General features: G+C 37.5%; 1 protein-coding gene across 1 annotated transcript in view; it reads left to right on the top strand.

Annotated features, from left to right (window-relative positions):
• Positions 1-370: 370 nt before the first annotated feature.
• Positions 371-20090, top strand: part of LOC125240513 (probable 3',5'-cyclic phosphodiesterase pde-5) — a 52899-nt gene continuing 33179 nt past the window's right edge. Inside the window, 4 exon segments of the mRNA XM_048148405.1 lie at positions 371-491; positions 2248-2337; positions 5623-5670; positions 18132-18316. Coding sequence (XP_048004362.1) covers positions 371-491; positions 2248-2337; positions 5623-5670; positions 18132-18316 — 444 coding nt within the window.

Genomic DNA, 20090 nt, shown 5'->3' with positions numbered 1-20090 from the left:
AAATTCAAATCAAGAGTGAACAGGGTGGCTAGCCGAATGGCACAATCGCTCACGAAACGCTCACGAAACGAAGCGCTAGTAGATATCTATCTCTATCGCGCTTGCGTATTGGCGCGACAGAGCCAGCGGCGTATAGCTTTCGTTTGGCGTCGGAGAAATGCCATTCGGCTACGGGGCCAGGCATCTTCTGGGCAAGCTCGCTCCATCGTAGGCCACGTCTTTGCCTTTGGCTTTGGCTAGTCTAGCTGTGTCCAAGACTAAGCCCATTTATGTAAAAAAAAAAGACTGTGCTTAAATTGTTACGAGTGTTTGTTTACGTTGTTTACCTACGAATAAATAATTTGTATTGTATAGTATTCTATCTGCAGTAATGGCTGGCCTATCTCCTTCGCCTCGTGCCCTCCGGTCTAAGGAAAGCAGCCCTCTACCGTCGCCTCTGCTGACCCAGAAATTGACACCACGGCTACCGCCGATAGTCACGGAGCGTGTAGGTTAGTGTATTAAGTGTATATATAACTATTTTAAGTGTGAATTCATAAAACTAATACTGCAGCTATGGTCCACAATTTTAAAAATAATTTAGGTACCTATTACAATTAGCATTACCAATGGTCCTTTTCGTTGAGTCCCAGTATTTTCATCCATTATTTAATTACTCAGCTTTAGCCCTACAAATTATATAATAAAAGGCACACCTAAATGAAATATTTACAGATAAACTTGGTGCATATTTGGGACTATTGTTGGGGAGTATTACGGAACTTTATTTTGATGCCTTAGCATTTTAGAGGAACCTAGTCACATATTTACTCTACAGTCAGAATACTCGTACAGTCAATGTTCCAAATATATTGTAAATATAAACGTCCTACGTATATTGAAATTATAGACGTTAATTTTCCGTGATACATTAAAATACTATTCCCCTCACTAGCTCGGAAACACGTGTTTTGTCTTTTAATACCAGCGGGTAAAAACGCATTTTATCCACCAGTGGGTAAAGTAATTTGACCTTGAATAAAGTCAAATTAACTGCTTTAAATATATTGTAAATATAAACGTCCTACGTATATTGAAATTATAGACGTTAATTTTCCGTGAGACATTAAAATACTATTCCCCTCACTAGCTCGGAAACACGTGTTTTGTCCTTTAATACCAGCGGGTAAAAACTCATTTTATCCACCAGTGGGTAAAGTAATTTGACTTTGAATAAAGTCAAATTAACTGCTTTAAAATTTATAAAAGTATCTGAATCTAGTAATAAAGATGATTTACGACCTGTAGAACTACTGGAAGCAGTGATAAACGCATTTTTTGCGTTGTAGTTTCCTGTCTAAAGTGAGGGGAAAAGTTTTGTGTTACACTCAGGTGCAAATGTATTTTACTTCTCGTGTGTCAAAAAACTCGCAAGTTCAGGATTCTATTCTCGAACCACTCGCTTCGCTCGTGGTTCAACTACAGAATCCTTTCACTTGCTCGTTTTTCAATTCCACACTCGGCGTTAAAATACAACTTTGCTTCTTGTATAACAAATAACTATACTATAATCAATATGCGTTACTTTCGAGTGCACGGAGTCCTTGCCTTCAACCAAACTGATGTCCGAGGGTGATCGAGGCATACTCTTGAGTTCGCGTTATCAGTTTCCCATTGTCGGCCCTATTCAACTCCCACAGCTGAGGGCTTATCGACATTCTATGTCCCGGATTTGTTCACATTTTTGACATATTTGTTTTGAAGTATGTTGCGATGTGGCTAAGACGTATCGTTTGCCAAATCTAACGATTAATTTCGAATTGGTTGAATCGATTAGGCCGTACAAGGAGGCGCTTAAACAAATATACGATTTCTATCAACTTTAAAATTTGTATAAAAAATATTTTTTGTCGACTTCCATAAGTTTCTTTGATTGGACCATTAGTCTAAATTTCCTAAGTCCATTAATGGCGACTTTGTGGTCCAATGAAGACGACTCTGGTCCAAAGAAGGCAACAGCTTATGAAAACCTTTTCACGATTTTTCTCTAAATTTATTATACTTTTTTTTTATTGTGAATAAGGTAATTCATAAATAGACGTCAAGAATTAAATCTTCTCAGACTAGTTTTATTTTTTGACATAAAATCTATGAAGTTAAGTGGTCCAATGATAGCAACCTTCCCCTAAACAAACTTCGCTCGACCCGGTGAACAGAAGACCTAAATTCTTAATATAAATGCGTAGTATGAATTTATCGGTATTTCAGCGAAGGCTCTTTGCCCCCCACCGCCGTCGCCAGCCCCTTGGTCCTGGTACCACCGCAACTGCCATAGCCCGAGACCCCATCAGCTCTCAAGTAAGTAGAGGTCGCTAGTGGCCTATAAACAGTGACAATGAGGAGGCCAAAAAGGATCAAGTATTATAGAGAGTTACTGTCAAACTAAAATATGTAATCACAGTGCATAGACTGCCATCTCTCGACAGAAGCTTAAAACTTTTAAATCTCAGGTTTGACAATCTGGCCTATGTTGTTAGCTTGATATGTATTAAAATGTCAAATATTAATATTAGCGCCATCTAGCCGAGCGTCCCCCAAAGGTGTAATGCCATCTAGGCCACGGTACCTTTTTCTGTATGTAAAATAACCAAAGACATACCTATATAATTCCGTATAGACAGATAAAGTCTAAGAAAAAAACGTACCTCAGTACTATGGTTATTTTAAATCGGAATTTTCGCAAGAACAATCACCAAAAATATTTTTTCTAAGGTAGGTAAATTTTATGTTTTTCCTATTCTGAATCACGACCGACGAGCCCTTTGATTCTGAGTAAGAAAAACATTAAATTTACCTATTTAAAAAAAAAGTTTTTGAATCTTTTTTTGCGCAAATGCCCCAGTACATACTTTTTTTAATACTGTTAAAATGTACTCTGTCAACAAAATAATATTTACATCAGAAATCATCAATGCTCAATGTCCAAAAATGCTTCAGAACATATCACTAAAATAGGCCTTTTATTAAAATTGAAATAAGTAATCTTCGTTCGATCTGACCCTTTGTACACATTTGATCCTTTTCGATACAGGATTATTAAATAATTCTAAACAACAACCACAGATACAACAACATTCTAATTCTAATGTTGTATTTTCTTGGAATAACCAATAAATTGCCTATTCTAAACAAATAATCGGTTGAGTATTATTATTTGTGACGTTCTCCAGTAAAAGGTACCAAATTGTCGTTTATCAGGACGAAATTAGCTTGTAACTTGACACAAGGCGCACTGCTAAGGACTGTAATTCCTTGTCGGCGGCTATATTTCCGAGCTCATATAACTCGGTAACCTTCAAATCAAGGATGAACAGGCATCTTCTGGGCGAGCTCACTCCATCGTAGGCCACGTCTTTGCCTTTGGCTAGCCTATGGACAAGAGTAAGCCCATTTATAATTTTAAATAAAATCCTTTAGGTGACAGTGGCAGTTGCTTAGAATCACTAGACCAAACGTTCTGAGACCAAACGGAGGAGAAATTATTAACCCTTAATTTGGCAAAGTCCGGTGGGACGGACAGGTGATAAAAAAAAATATTTCGCTTTTTAGGTAGAATTTTATTTAATTTAACATATGGAAAGAGACTCTTTTATGATACATGCTTTGTATAAAAATACTATATGACCACTGTCAACACTCGTTTGACAGTTACTCGTCAAGATGGCACCGCATCAGAAGTCAACTGTTTTTAGCAAAATATTTATGCGTTTTTCTTTTGGTTTTTGTAAGAACAGGGTATTTCTGTTGTATAAATAATAAAATATATTACATAATAGTTGCAAGTGGTTATGTTTTCAATTTATTTCTCAATTTCTAATACTCATAATCATCATCTAAACAAGTTGTCCGCCACACCGGACAGTGCCAAATATATACTAAATACGATTTGTCCGCCGTGGCGGACTATGCCAATGTTGCGGTGACACGTGTTGTAACAAATTATTATATTGTTTTGTTTATTATTTTGATTTTCTTGTTTTGGTGGCCTGCTTTTATGCTTAGATTTTTTATTTAATCCAACAGCGTGTGGTGCTGGACCAAGCAGTTAAAATTTTGGCACTTTTAGGTATACGTAGTGCGCGGATATTGTGAATGTTACATGTCGCGCGAGGGGCAATAAACATTAAAGAAAACCGGGTAGATCAAAATTTATAATTTCTTTGTCTGCCCCGAACATTGATATAAATAATTTCGGGTAGTTTTGTGTTGTTTACATCTTCGACGACATTTTGCTGGGACATCACTGTCACATCAGTCTGTCGTGATCACGGCCTGTGCAACCTGGCCAAAAAGTCGGAAAAAAGTTAAAATAATGATATTTGACTATAAATATGTGTCAGTTTGATTTTCATACAAAATTATTATATTTGTTAATTTTTAAAATAAATATATGTTAAGAAATACTTGTTTATTTTAAATGACCGTATGTTTGGCAGTGTCCGCCTCAGCGGACATATTAATTTATCCCAATATTTGGCAGAGTCCGCTGTGGCGGACATATTTTTTTTCCAAAACTAATAAATCTAGATTTTTTTAAATATTTTTCGGACGCTTTAAAAATACCTGTTATTCAATATATTAAGTAAAATCGGAAAATTTATGTCACCAGAGTCTCTGCCAAATTAAGGGTTAAGACGATACAGGAGGGGTCAATTCTCCATACAAACGCTCTCGACTATTTCCAAAAACGGCCTTTTTCATTATGGCGCAAAAAAAGGTGTGATACTCATGATTGGTAACAATTAGCCAAAAAAACTAAACGGTCCGACACAGACCATTTTTATTGTTATTCAGATTTTCAAATTTCGTTCCGATTGATTAAGTTCTGAAGGAGGAAACAGTCGAGAGCGGAATCTCGATTTTAAAGATTTTTTCGCAATATCTTTTAACTAAGTTGTTCTTAATGGACAATTTTTTTTCGATAAATCTAGTTAATAACACTAATGTATTTAAGTAACTAAAATTCCTAAATTGAAAGGAGCACTTTCCATTTTAGCATTTTCGCTCCTGTATCGTTACCAAATTCGCTATTATACGTACACAGTAGGTACTATAGCCAAACTTGGCATAGTGAAAATTTGGCTGTGGCATAGCGTGAGCGGCTTCGCGTCAGTCGAAATATACGAAACAAGCAAAGTTCAGATTTGGTCCCATAACAGAGTTTAATCACTCTGTAGGTATACAGGTATATATCTTTTTTCATATATATATATATATGCCTATGTATAGACATTATTAAATAAATAAATAAAAATAAATAAATAAATAAATATATTATAGGACATTCTTACACAGATTGACTGAGGCCCACGGTAAGCTCAAGAAGGCTTGTGTTGTGGGTACTCAGACAACGATATATATAATATATAAATACTTATATACATAGAAAACATCCATGACTCAGGAACAAATATCTGTGCTCATCACACAAATAACTGCCCTTACCGGGATTCGAACCCGGGACCGCGGCGCAGCAGGCAGGGTCACTACCGACTGCGCCAGACCGGTCTTCAAACACCAATTATTAACACTTAAAATAAAATAAAGCTTAATAAACCTAATATAAATAATGTATAATTTCAGCTTCACGGCGCCTACAAAACCCGAACAAATGTTCACCACTACAAAAAGGTACGTACGTTACCTGTGACGTTCTATGGTAAAAGGTTCCTTAGGCCCACGTCGCATAGCACTGCATCAATAGTATCGAAAGCGCCAGACGATATAAAGTACCACAGCCAAAGAACAAGTTGCGGATCATTCTCAATTTCCGTAAATTATACGAAATTTTCATGAGAAAATCACTGCTTACATAACAAGTAAAATACAATATGTTACCAACAAGTGGGCTTTTTTAAGGAAACGTAATCTTACATAGTTTTTTAAACTTAATCATGCCCTTAATTTTCATTTCTGATTTAAATCAGAAATGAAAATTTTGACTTTATAAGATTTTTAACCAACATTTTTTTGCCAGCAATGTACAGCACTGACACTTGACAAGTGAGGGCAATGACAGATCATAGGTATGAGCGATGTGAGTAATGACAATAGGCTAATTTCCTACTAAAGTAAAATTCATAATTCTACGGACTAAATTGACAAATGACTGACAGGTAAAATGATACCAGGAACAGCAAAATTAAAATAGGGAAGGGTATATGTCGATAACAATATATCGACAAGTTGTAAAGTACATACAACAGACAAGTTTAAATCAAGAATAAGTATATGAGTTTCAAATAAGAGGTACACATTTTGGTTGTTCTATGTAACTTCGAGGTAGTGGATGGATACCATGCATTTTTACCCACTAGTTTTAAAACATAAAAAGGTTTCCGAGCCTGTAGGTAAAATACCATGTCCGACGATAATAAATTATCTGTCACGCTATGGCAAGTATATCATAAATATCTATATAATTTTCGAATAATATTATTGCTGCTTCGAAATAAAAAAAATATCTCTAATTAGCGGTCTACAGACCTTTTGATCTGTCGAAATCACAGAAAAAGTTGGTATATTGATTAGCCGATCAAATTGCCAATTTCATTGTCCCGTCTGAGTGCACCTTAAATCTACGATGTAATAATAATTTGATTATAGATAAGAACGACACTGGCCAAACTGTGGCAACATTCGTTCACACTTACTTGTCAATTTGGTCCGTAGGATTATGGATTTTACTTTAGTCAAATCAGCTTCTTTTTAAGAACTGTCATAACGATTTTCTAATATGGAATTACTATGAAATACTGAGGAGTAACGTCACGGTCAATTCATTTACTTTATATTTTTCTCTTTGACTTATAAAATAGAAATTATGTTTAAACATAACTACAGTCCATATTTTTCTTCTAATAATTATGTGATGCTTAATTTCATGCACTGTATAAAATATTTTATTTTAAGTATATGAAACTAGCCTATTAAGAAGTGCACGTTTTCGGTGGCCAAATTAAATAAAAGATTACACACATTTTTAATCGAAAATATGTCAGTCATTATACACTTTTAATACCCAAAATCTATAAATATTGTTGTTTTATGTCAAATACTACAGAAGACAATCATTTATTGTGCCCAATTCGATATGAATCTAGTAACCTAATTTACCTAATGTCTTGTAGACAGCGCTCTTTTAAAAAAATCTCTTGTTTTCCCAACATCGTATTTAGGTCTCGAATATCGAGCTACCCCTGTTACCTATAATATACTCGGATGCCCGGATAAAATCGATAGAGCTCTGAAATACATAGGCTATATACATGACCTGTAAATAGGACATCACCTGTGTCCTCGATGACAAAGGGAACTACCACAAGTTTCCCGTAAGTTACTCGATTGCGTGGAAATGGCAATGGATGACTAGATAATGTCAGACGCGCTTCCAAACGGTTACTGACTGAACCAAAAATTATATACTTTTTTTTCTATTCTCTTAGTCTTAACCTGTATGGTGGCTGCCATGTTTTTTTTAAATACGTTATATACCAAGAATGTTATTCATTTTCTCCATACATTTTCCGTGATTTCAAAACTAGGACATCAAAAATGGTAGAGGCTCTGACCACAGGCCTAGTCGAAATGTCAATCGTTGACGCAAGACGCCGATCAAAACGCAATCTGACTAGCTCGCGCCAATATTCAGAGGAATAGAGATAGATGGCTACGATAACGTAAGCTTTTGTGCGTTTTGGTTGTAGTGCGTAAAACTGACCAGTAGGACAATTTATGGTCGCGCGATAGATGATAAAACATCGGGCCGTCCCTATCGCACTTGCAAATAGTGCGATAGGGATGGCTTGCTATATTATCATTTATCGCGCGACCATAATTGCCAGCCAGGTTACAGCCAAAACGGAGCTGCGGCCAGTGTTCCTATAGCCTAGTTTCCTGCCGCCCCCGCGTCTCTCTACGCGCCCTATAACGCCCGCCCGGTGCAAGCCTGTGCATTAGGTCCCGAGCCTCAATTGCATTCGATATCCGGCGTGGAAAGCACGCAGCTTGGTATCGGGAAACTTATTATACATCGCGATGGCTGTAAATCTAAGTGCAATTAAAAAAAGTGAGTGATTACGAGTACATGTGAGTGTTTTAAATGAGATAAAACTGGACTTTGAATACTTTTGAAAAAGTTTTCGTGTTTTGAAAATAGGTGATTAAAATATTAGTGATAATAAATTTTAGCGTTGCAATAAGTGTTTAAAGTACAGTTTGGTGATTAATTACAAATAAAAGTGTAGTTTGAAAACTTTTGAAAAAGTATCTTTCTTGTGAATTGAGTCTAATATCTAATTTACGCTTTAATAGTTTAAAATATTAGTGTAAAATTATTTTTAGTGTTGAAAATTAGAAGTGTTTTAGATTAAAAAGAACTTTTGAAAAACTTTTAGTCTCTTCAAAATGGGTATACATAGGCGAAGAAGTTTTAACATGTTATTAGTTTCCATTGTATTTATTGTGATTCTGTACATTGTATATAATTTAAAATATGCTGTTTCTACATCATATTCGTCAAGCATGGAAGAGAGTGAAATTTTTGAAGAAATGGACAATTGCAGTGAAAAAATGAAAAGGTTTCTGTGAACAGTTTGAAAAGTATTTGGCGTTGGCGCGCGTCAGTCAAGTACGCAACAGGTGTTATTTATTGAACGTTTACGTGCACAAAACTTTTTAGACGACATGAAAAATTATCTATGTTTAAAATAAACTTTGAAAAGGTTCGATAAAGTGAAGTGAACAAAACAAAGAAAACATTTAATAGACTTTGACGAGTGATTTAATATAAGCATTTCGAATAAAGTGCGAAAGTGCGATTTACCAACTATTTTGACTCTAAAAAGTGTGTTATAATAATTTTGTGGCAATTTTTACAAATGTTACAAACTTTTAAAACTAAGTTTTAATAATTAAAATACTAAAAGTGACTAACAAAGATATAAAAAAAAGTGATCAAAAGACTTTTTTATCAGTAAGAACTTTAAAGTACGAAAAAAATGGAGTTCTTCAAGGCGTGTTTCTCTGCAGGTGACACCGAGTCAGAGTTTGCAAAGGCTCCGGGTAAGTTTTTTTTTTATTCGTATAATTATGACTTTGCCAATGTCAAAGTTTATTTATGCCTTTAGTAGGTACTTGTAAGTCAAAGATTTTTTTTTCAACGCTGGGTATTTCTATTTTCCCCCTTTGTGATACCTGTAGTAGGAAAAACATAGACATAGCTCCTCGCAAGCATCCCCTCTCCCTCCTGTGTCCCAGTGACCTAGATTTTGATGACGTTCTAGAAGACCTGGCGAACTTTTTGACTAGTACAAATTTCAATTTTGAACTATACTCTAATATCTATAATCATCCTTCCCTGACATAGCGGATGATTAAACAGATAAATAGCGGAAAAAATTGGGAAATTGGAGTAAGTAAGACCATAAAGGATCACATACGCATGCGCGGGTTTTCGCTGACCTGCGGCGCGCCTCTTCAATTACACACTTTTAATATGAGGGTCGTGAGCACGGTTCGAGCGGTGTTCGGGCGTGCTTCGGGCGGGGTTCGGACGTAAGTCGGGCGTGCTCGGGTGCGGGTAGGACAGGCGCGGGCGTTCGAGACCCCGTGCGCACATGCGTATAACGCTCGCTGTGTAAAGCTGTTTAAGGTTGTGCACGCTCATATTAGGCGGCAGCGGGGCGGGGCGTGCGGCGTGCATGTCAAACAAATTGAAGCTCATAAAAATGTCTTGAGTCGACGCTACATAGGGTACACTGAGAGAAATTTGCATTGTGAATTTAACAAGTTCGACTTGTTGCGGTTTATCCGTTTGAATCAGCCAAACGTATGTTTAAAACAATATGTGTCAGGTTGTTTTTATAAAATCGACTTGTTGATTCAAATATATTGCCGATTCAAATGACAAGTAGCTTGTTGTTTGAACCAAAGAGCACGTAGGCGCTATTTTAACCAAAAAACTTGTTGAACGAACATGAAAACTGTATTTGTATTTTCTCTCAGTGTACGGAAGCGCGCTCGCTCGCAGCGTCCACTCAGCCCTAACACTAAGAATAGATAAGCGCAAAATGGGGTTACCAAAAAGAAATGATATATTGTATCTTTCATATACTGTGAACTAGGTACTGCACTCTTTAAGTTCACTTCAATAGCTCAATAGTTTAGTTCAATAGATTTGTGTAATATTATTATTAAAATGCTAAATTACTTAATTTTACTATAAAATGATAAATATGTCACAATACAATTAAAGACCAACGGGCCCAGCCCAGGGGCAGTTTAGCCCAGGTCTGCCTGATGACTTAAATTGAAACTCTGATGACCTGAATGACTGAGGGAGGAATGAGGGCGAAGGGGAAAGGAGAGGGGGCGCTGAAACTAGGCCTTTCTTTTTCGGAAGTCAATACGTCATCACCGTATTGATTTCTGAAAAACAAAGAACTAGATAGTTTCACGGGTTAATTTATTTATATTTTATTACAGGAACTTATTAATACTGATAGAATATTTAATAGATTGTGAAGTAAACATTAATCCTAAAAATAATAAATAAAAAGCGATGATAAATTACTAATTAGTGAAATTATTTTATTTAGGGTTTTATTTTACAGATAGTTTAATTTATTAGTTCATTTTTTTTGTTAGTTTAATCAATATTAAGGTAGGTACCTACTTATTAAGATTTTTATGATGTCTTCTTTTATGATTGTATAATTAAATTTCAATTATTTTACAGTTATTAAATTCATCTTGCGCGATTATCGGAGTTTTATAAAAGTAGTACATATTACACATCAACTATTCGTGCCTTCTCTTTCTAAGGTTCAAAGAGGTACGTATTGTTTTTTTAATTCACAGTTATTTTCATCATTTTCCTAAAGACTGAACTCTAGAAAAATCGATAATGTCAACCTCGGTTATAATAAGGGAATATTCCTTTTTAACCGCCTTCCAAATCTCAAAGGAAGGGGTTATCAAGTCGTCTGTTTTTTTTTTTTTTTTTTTTTTAATGTTTGTTCCTCGATATCTCCGTCGTTACTGGACCGATTTTGAAAATTTTTTTTTGATTGAATGTATATGCATACAGATTGGTCCCATTTTTCTCAGAACCCAGTTCTGATGATGGGATCCTGGAGAAATCGAGGGAACTCCTCAAATCTGAAAGGCATACATATGGTGATTTTTGTGTTTTTAAAGGAACAGCATGCATTTACGTACGGAACAGTGACATTTGGTGCAGTGGAACTCCTGATGATGGTCAGCATGGAACTCCTCAAATCTGAACGGCACACTTATAGTGACTTTGGTATTTTTATAAGAACAGCATGCACTTACGTCCAGAACAGTGATATTTGGTGCAGTGGAATTGCTGATGATGGTCAGAACGGAACTCCTCAAATCTGAACGGCACACTTATAGTGACTTTGGTATTTTTATAAGAACAGCATGCACTTACGTCCAGAACAGTGACATTTGGTGCAGTGGAACTGCTGATGAAGAGTGAGCCGCCCCTGGTTAGAGTTCCGTTCTGATAATCATTCTCATCTGTAAGTACTTCAGAATCATCCAGATTTCAAAATTGGTTCAGAAATGACGGAGATATCGAATAACAAACATTAAAAAATATACAGACGAATTGATAACATAATCCAACATTTGAAAGTATTTATCACCAGAACCCCAAAGGAAGGCGGTTTTTTTTTCTTAAAAATTATTTTAAATACTCTCACCTGTCCCCAGCTATCCTATTTGATAGGTTTGATGGGTTACCGGTTTCTGCTTGTATTTGTATTAATTTTATTTTAATTTTTAAAATTTAAAATAAATGAATACAAATACAAGCAGAAACCGGAACTGCTTACCCTAACATGTTAGTTTGGGATGAGGTTACCCCTATCGTTCCGGGACCTAAGGATAAATACATCACTACACAAGGCAACAAATACAGCTTTAATGAAACAATGGACATATATAAAACAATTTAAAAACCCCGGGTTAATTTCAAAGTTTTGTTTCAAAAACTATTTCTGGGTGCTGGTTTGCAGGTAACTAAGGTAACCCTTTCATTTGGTCAAATTGATTTACGTTTACGGACTTGATACAGGGTTATTGATTTATTTATTGAAAGGAGACAATGCTGACAATGTATAAAAGTTTATTGGGAGAATATACTTAGAACATTACAAAAAAATGTGTATATACACACTTAAACTCACACCTGCACTTCCAAAAGGGGTAGGCAGAGCTCATAAAACTGTAGAATTCTTAAGAGGTCCTGTAAGCGGCAGCCCCTTTGCTACAGGTTATTACTGATGGGTAACCGTACAAACGGGTTACCCTATATGAACGGTTTACCCATTCGAAAGTTCATGTAAATTAAAGAGTTTTCTAATGCGTGAGCACAAGTTAAAATTGAAATATTTTTACAAAGTAAAAGCTCTCCAGGCGGCCGCTCGTTGATATCTACATCGAGCTTTACTGGATTTTTGAATAGCTTAAAGAGCTTGCGTTTTTCTTTATTGTGTCTGAGGACGCTGTTCGATTTTTTAGTGATATTTTTGCAAGTTTATAGAGAAGAGATTTTTTTTGCTGATATATCGATCGTGATGGATGTGGGTGTGAAGGCAGCCAAGCTCAAGTGGGATTGGGCAGGACAGATCTGTCGGATGCATCCGGAGAGATGGGCCAAAATGGGCACCACCAATTACCCGAGATCGTGGTAGGCCAATAATGAGATGGAAAAAAAACCTACACTAATTTTGTGGCGACTGGCGGGATTATGCACAAAGCTGTGACGAGTGGCGGAAAACAGGGGAGGTCTTTGCTCAGCAGTGGGACTCAAAGGCTATTAAAAAATATATCGTACATGAGATGAGACATGACCAAGACGCCGCCTAAAACGAAGATGTGCAGATGATATTCTGAAAATAGCTATGGAAACACTTGGCTTCAATAAGCTCAAGATCATCGTTATTACCAAATTAAAATGTAGTTAGGCGGGACATGTTTCTAGGCAGAGTGATGGCAGATGGACTAAAATGTTAACAGAATGGTGGCCGCTCACAGATGTAAGGAGCGCTTGGCATCCGTTAGCTCGTTGGGTGGACGACATCCGGAAAATTGCGGGTCACAACTGGATGAGACTAGCCCAGGACCGGGAGAAGTGGCGTACTACAAGAGAGGCATATGCTCAGCAGTGGGCGATAAAAGGCTGATATGATGATGATGAAGATCATCGTAAGGATTTTTGCCCAAAAATGAGATCCACACTTCACACATTTGGCGGACAAAAAATGGCGCACTACTCTGTAGAAACCGATTGTTAATATCTAAAACCATTATCTCACCGAGAGAAAAATTAACCAGTTTTCATGTTCGTTCAACAAGTTTTTTGGTTAAAATAGCGCCTACGATGTGCTCTTTGGTTCAAACAACAAGTTAGATTTTGTTAAGTGTAATTAGTACATTCTACAAGTTACTTGATTTGAATCAACAATATATTTGAATCAACAAGTCGATTTTATAAAAGCATCATGACACACATACTGTTTTAAACATATTGTTTTAAAGAAATGTTTAGCTGATTCAATCAAATACCTTTTAACAAGTTTGATCTTGTTGTTCGTACAAATTCGACTTGTAACATCAATATTGTGATTTATTCCGTGTACTAAAATACTTTTGTTTCAAACGGATAAACCAGCAACAAGTCGAACTTGTTAAATTCACAATACAAGTTTCTCTCAGTGCTTGTATGATGAACACCCACCTTGGCACCCAAATTACTGTTACTCGTATCCGGGCGTTTTCCATGGCTCATGGGGTCCGCTTTGACACGGAGGGTAACTAGGCCTTATTGGGATTAGTCCAGTTTCCTCATGATAGTCCCGATATGCCCTTTAACGAAAAGAGACAAATGTCAAATGACATTTCACACATAATAAGAGTTTTGAATGATTCACGATTACTTTCATTTGACTTATATTGACCGGGATATAGACCGTGATTACCTTTTTGATTTTTGTCGAGATCCCGATATTTCGACGCAGTTGCATGCATCATGATCACGGAAAACTGACGAAGGCGGGTGGATGTTAAAGTTGCATAGACAGCGCGCGATCTACCCTCCTTCGCGCGCGTCGGCTGCGTTCACTTTCAGCGTTACCACTTGTCGCATTCACACTCGATGAACTGTCCAAACACACTACACTCACAGTGTCACTACGTTTGTTCAATTCTGACTTCACCGGTTTTTTAGGGTTCCGTAGTCAACTAGGAACCCTTATAGTTTCGCCATGTCTGTCTGTCCGTCCGTCCGTCCGTCCGTCCGTCCGTCCGTCCGTCCGTTCGTCCGTCCGTCCGCGGATAATCTCAGAAACCGTTAGCACTAGAAAGCTGAAATTTGGTACCAATATGTATTTCAATCACGCCGACAAAGTGCAAAAATAAAAACTGAAAAAAAATGTTTTATTAGGGTACCCCCCCTACATGTAAAGTGGGGGTTGATATTTTTTTTCATTCCAACCCCAACGTGTGATATATTGTTGGATAGGTATTTAAAAATGAATAAGGGTTTACTAAGATGGTTTTTTGATAATATTAGTATTTTCGGAAATAATCGCTCCTAAAGGAAAAAAAAGTGCGTCCCCCCCCCTCTAACTTTTGAACCGTATGTTTAAAAAATATAAAAAAAATCACAAAAGTAGAACTTTATATCTACTTTCTAGGAAAATTGTTTTGAACTTGATAAGTTCAGTAGTTTTTGAGAAAACTACGGAACCCTACACTGAGCGTGGCCCGACACGCTCTTGGCCGGTTTTACACAAACAAATCACTGGATTCCATACATTAGATAGTTTGAAGCCATCCTCACGATTGAAATTTTTATATTTGTGAATCTCAATGGCTTCTCTTACCAATCTCGGTATGTAGTGGCGTTCCGTCGAAATTACCTTAGGACTATGCAACTCGATCCAATGATTTGCACCCGACTCAATGAGATGTTGAGCAATAGCAGACTTGCGAGTATCGTTCTTTTTGACTGCAGCAATGTGTTCTTTAATTCTGCAGGCAATAGTGCGCTTGGTCTGCCCTATGTAAGAACTGCCACAACTGCACTCAACTTTGTACACACCAGGTTTTTCCAGAGGAAAATTGTCCTTAGCTTATATCAGGAGCTCGACAAAAATCAAAAACGTAATCACGGTCTATATCCCGGTCAATATAAGTCTAATTTCACACATAAGTTCCGAAAAAGTTATTGTTACGAGCCGGGGTTCGGACCCGCGACCTTCGTACTGAAAGTCGCCCGATCTTACCGCTAGGCCACAGTGGGCTGTTTCACCACAGTTACATTGAAACTTGACACTGACAATTCTGTGCCTATTTCTGGGTTGATAACTAACATACACAGCGTCAATATTTCCTTGTTGGACAGGAAATGAACAGCGAAGTGTCACCATCGAGCGTCAATTGTCACTATTGTGAAATAAGTCACAATTAGTACAAATCGTCACTACTTTAAAAAAAACTTGTATCTTCTTCTGTCAATGAAAATAAAAATGTAATAAGTATGTATGCAATGCATATAGACTTACTGCGTTTTAACTTTGAGGAGCAGATTGAGATACGATATTGTTTCAAAGTAGTAGCCAAAACGCTCTTACGGACAGCAAACAAAAAAAAATGGCAGAATAAAAATTCTAGTAAGAAATAAACCTATGTAAATATACATGGAAACGGATTAAATCGCGTATTTACAATTCATCCCGACGTTTGGGAGTCACCCGTTGACCACGAATGCTGTAAAGTGTTCGAAACGGGATGAATTGTACCTAATTAATTTAATCCGTTTCCATAGTTTTATTTCATGAGTAACTATAGCGGTAACCGAAAACAATAGGCTACTAGACTCTTAACGAATTTGGTACAAGAAATGATTGTTTCCTGTAGTATTTGACATAAGAAACCAATGTTTATAGATTTTGGGTATTAAAAGTGTATGACGGCTACGAATTTTCGATTAAAAATGCGTGTAATATTTTTTTTTACTTTGGCCACCGAAAACGCTGTCAGGCGTGTAGTGACGTTATAGAACCTAACTTAACTTCATGTCGAGTCAATAACTGACATAAGAACTTTATGCCTCAAAATTTTGTGTTCTATTCGATTTACGTCATGCATAGACAACCTAATTAAGTGAAAGTATACTTTAAAAATGTTTTATGCGGTTTTCAAGTCGTAATAAAATATGGTAGTATTTTTTTTTCGTTTAATTGGACAGTAATTAATAATATAAGATAAATATTAAAAAAGGGTCAAGTAGCCTATATTATTCTAGTAAGATTTCCCTTGGCTCCTTGCTCCTTGGGTCAGACTTGTGCTTTTACGTAACCGTCGGGCAGCCTGTGGCTCGCCCCGCCCCGTCACCCACGCCACGAACACGAACCACCCTCCTGCTGCCAGTACATAGCGCGGCGGGTGTTGGAACACACGCGTTCCAATTTTAAACATTTTCGTACGACGCGTGTAAACTGACAACCTAACCACAAAATTAAAATTTTGGAAAACCCCCGACCGCGACATAGTAGACCGATTTTCATGCAACATGCCTAAGAACACTCCCGACTAACTCAGCTTTCAGACAAAAAAAAAACTAAATCTAAATCGGTTCATCCGATGGGGAGCTACGATGCCACAGAAAGACACATACACAGACAGACAGACAGACACGTCAAACTTATAACACCCCGTCGTTTTTGCGTCATGGTTTAAAAAGGACATTTTATCGAGAAGAACTTTTTCCATTTCGTTACCATTTTTCAAACAGTTTCTACAGTTTATACAAGCTGTTACCTAAATCAGGGGCGGCTCAGTCTGTGATTCTATCGCCACGCTACAAATACATGCCAGGGGCAGGGGGAATTAACCGAGTACACCTTATTATATATTATATTCTATGCCTAAATAGAAAATTTTGGGATATTTTTTTTTTGTCCTAGATCGAAAGGGTAGGAAAAACATAAAATACATCTAATTAGCGAATTTGACTTTGACGAAATTGTCATGGTTTTAGTGATGCTGAAGAAATTATTTTTTTCTCACTCTCACTAACGTCAAAAAAATCCAAGGTCGTTGTATGGTGCGGTCGTTTGTTAGCTGCTCCAGTGTGACCTGAGTGGACGCTCGTTCAGTGAGGCGAGCAGCGTCGACTCAGGACACTTGTATGAGCGTCAATTGTTTGACATGCACGCCGCACGCCCCACCCCGCTGCACGCCCAATAGCCGCCTTTACACAGAGGCTCTATCGCGCGCGATACAGCAATCGCGTGTGAAAGAATGCGCGTATAAAGCCGACGGGAGGGGAAGGGAAAGAACGCGCGATTGCGTGCGCTGGAGCGGGCGCGCAATCGCGTCGTTGAGGTTGTCTTTACACGTACGTTCATTCGCGCGCGCAACATGGCGGACATACGCTCGTGGACTAAAGAATTAGTGATTGAATAATTGCTCTTTACAAATCGTTGCTATTAATAACTATAAATAATAATAACGCGATCTATCGCCCACGGTATGCCTTTACGCGCACGCTCTTTCCGTTCTTAAAAACTTCGACGCGCAATCACGCGCGAAAGAACGTGAACCTTTAAAACTAACAACACGCAATTGCGCGCACAGGTCACGCTCCGGGAACGCGCGATAGAGCGACTGTGTAAAGGAGGCTATTACACTGAGAGAAAATACAACCAGTTTTCATGTTTGTTCAACAAGTTTTTTGATTAAAATAGCGCCTACGTGCTCTTTGGTTCAAACAACAAGCTACTTGTCATTTGAATCTGCAATATATTTGAATCAACAAGTCGATTTTATAAAAACAACCTGACACATATTGTTTTAAACATACGTTTGGCTGATTCAAACGGATAAACCGCAACAAGTCGAACTTGTTAAATTCACAATGCAAATTTCTCTCAGTGTATGAGCGGGCTCTCTATCATCATCATCATCCTTGCGTTATCCCGGCATTTGCCACGGCTCATGGGAGCCTGGGGTCCGCTTTGACTATGTTCCTACAATATTCGATCTTGTTTCAGAACCGGATGAGATGTCCATCCGTATGTTCCTGGACGCAAATCCTGACTTCCTGGCCAACTACATCACAGAAGAGATCCCAGCCACGGACCTTGAGAACTGGCTCCACATCAAGCGGAGGGTTGACGGAACCAGTCCGGTCAGCGCAGATTCGTATGTCATTACTAGTTGCGCCAGCAGCAATACGGTAAGTGATAGTAGGAGTAGTAGTAGTAGTAGTAGTAGTAGTAGTAGTAGCAGTAGTAACTTTTTATTGTACAAAAGGGCCATTTTTTCAAAGTTTTCCACCCCACATTTTTTGTAACATGGGTATTTTTTACGCGATTCATACTCAGAATCGCGAGGTCTTTCGATCCTGATAGGAGAAAAAAATGTTCCAAGATTTCCATACATTTTTCAGATCTTCCATTCCGTTACCGCCATACAAAATGTATGAAAAAATGGTAACGGAATGGGAAAAAAAACCTTGGGACACTTTTTTTCTCCTGTTAGGATTTGAAAAGCTCGCGATTCTGAGTAGAAATCACATAAAAATTTCCAAATCCAAAACAACTTTGAAAAAAAAATTGCCCAAAAACACATTAAAAATAACATACATTGAGATGCGAAGTACAAAGGTGAACTTATCCCATAGAGAATTTCTTCCAGTTAACATTTAAGTAAATGAGAGGAAAGAGTTAAAGAGGGTAACAAAATCTAGCAATTTGTACAACAATGTACCATATAGGCAATGGATAAAAATATATACATAGTTGTAAATTCCTAATATTTTTCTTTCTACAAACTCCTATCCTCTCTTCTAAAATCAATAAAAAAAATTAACCTTTTAAATGTTGTCTTAGTAAGAGAGGTAATACACTTTTTGTCAGTAACAGAGGTATAGGTAAATACAAATTATAGAGGTATATTTTTCTCACAAAAAAAGTAAATCAGCGCATAATTAACAAAACCGCAACTTGAATCCCAAATATAGAGCTTTATCACCCATCAAGGTCTCACTAAACCAAGTTTTACTGTATTGTATATGAGTAAATTTCTGAAACCTTTATGGATAATGCAGGTAAGTTATATCAAGTGCCCTAAGGAGTGATTGCGCTTATTTGACTATCATTTTGAAGCTTTCAAATTTTAAAGCACAGCGGGAAAAACAACACTATTACACCATTTTTTTTCAAGTACAGGCATTTGTACTTTAGGAGCACATATTCCAGCTTAACTTAACTTTGTTCTCCCGCAGTTTGAATTATGCTCCGGCTATTCGCCGAAGCATGAGCCCCCATGCTCGTCTTCAGAGGAACACGTGCCGTCGGTGGTGTTAATGTCAGTCACTAAGCAAAAAAAACGACATAGTTACGTCGTACTAAACGACAAACAGATACTTTCCAAACTGTACCCGTCACATATGGCAACTAGAGAAATTAAAGTTGTGGAATATAGGATAGCTAAGCCAGAAACCACTAATACAATGACAATGACGTCACCGAGGCCGAACGACAACGAAGAACTTCGGATAGGAAGTCACTCAAATGGGCTGATGCCGCCTGGCCATCGGAATGAGTCAAATAGCTTAACCGACAGCTACAGCTCAGCTCTTTCGAATAGTTTCCCTGAAGTACAGTCGACGAGCGGTTTACATCAAACAAGAAGATACCCGAACGGTCTAAATCCTGACTCTCGCCATGTCGCGTCAATGAATGGTCACAATTCTGAGCACCGAAATGATCGTAACTTAACTAAACCTTATGAAAACCGCTGTTCTACAAATGGGCCTACGAACGAGCCTCTCCGAGACGAATCATCGAATGAAAAGAGGAAGCCTCGACGTGTCCTGCCGGTGAGCATCGAAAACGACACGTAAAATGATTATGTAGCAAAATGACCAAGTGATGAGGTATTTTAGGCTTGTTTCGGACAATGCTTGAAAACTAATCTTTCTAGTCTAAAGTGATTGTTTTTCAACA

The sequence above is a fragment of the Leguminivora glycinivorella genome, chromosome Z (genome assembly GCF_023078275.1).
Source record: "Leguminivora glycinivorella isolate SPB_JAAS2020 chromosome Z, LegGlyc_1.1, whole genome shotgun sequence".
NCBI classification, from domain to species: Eukaryota; Metazoa; Arthropoda; class Insecta; order Lepidoptera; family Tortricidae; genus Leguminivora; species Leguminivora glycinivorella.
Note: the sequence above shows the minus strand (reverse complement) of the source record. Positions and strands in the feature narration are given on the sequence as shown.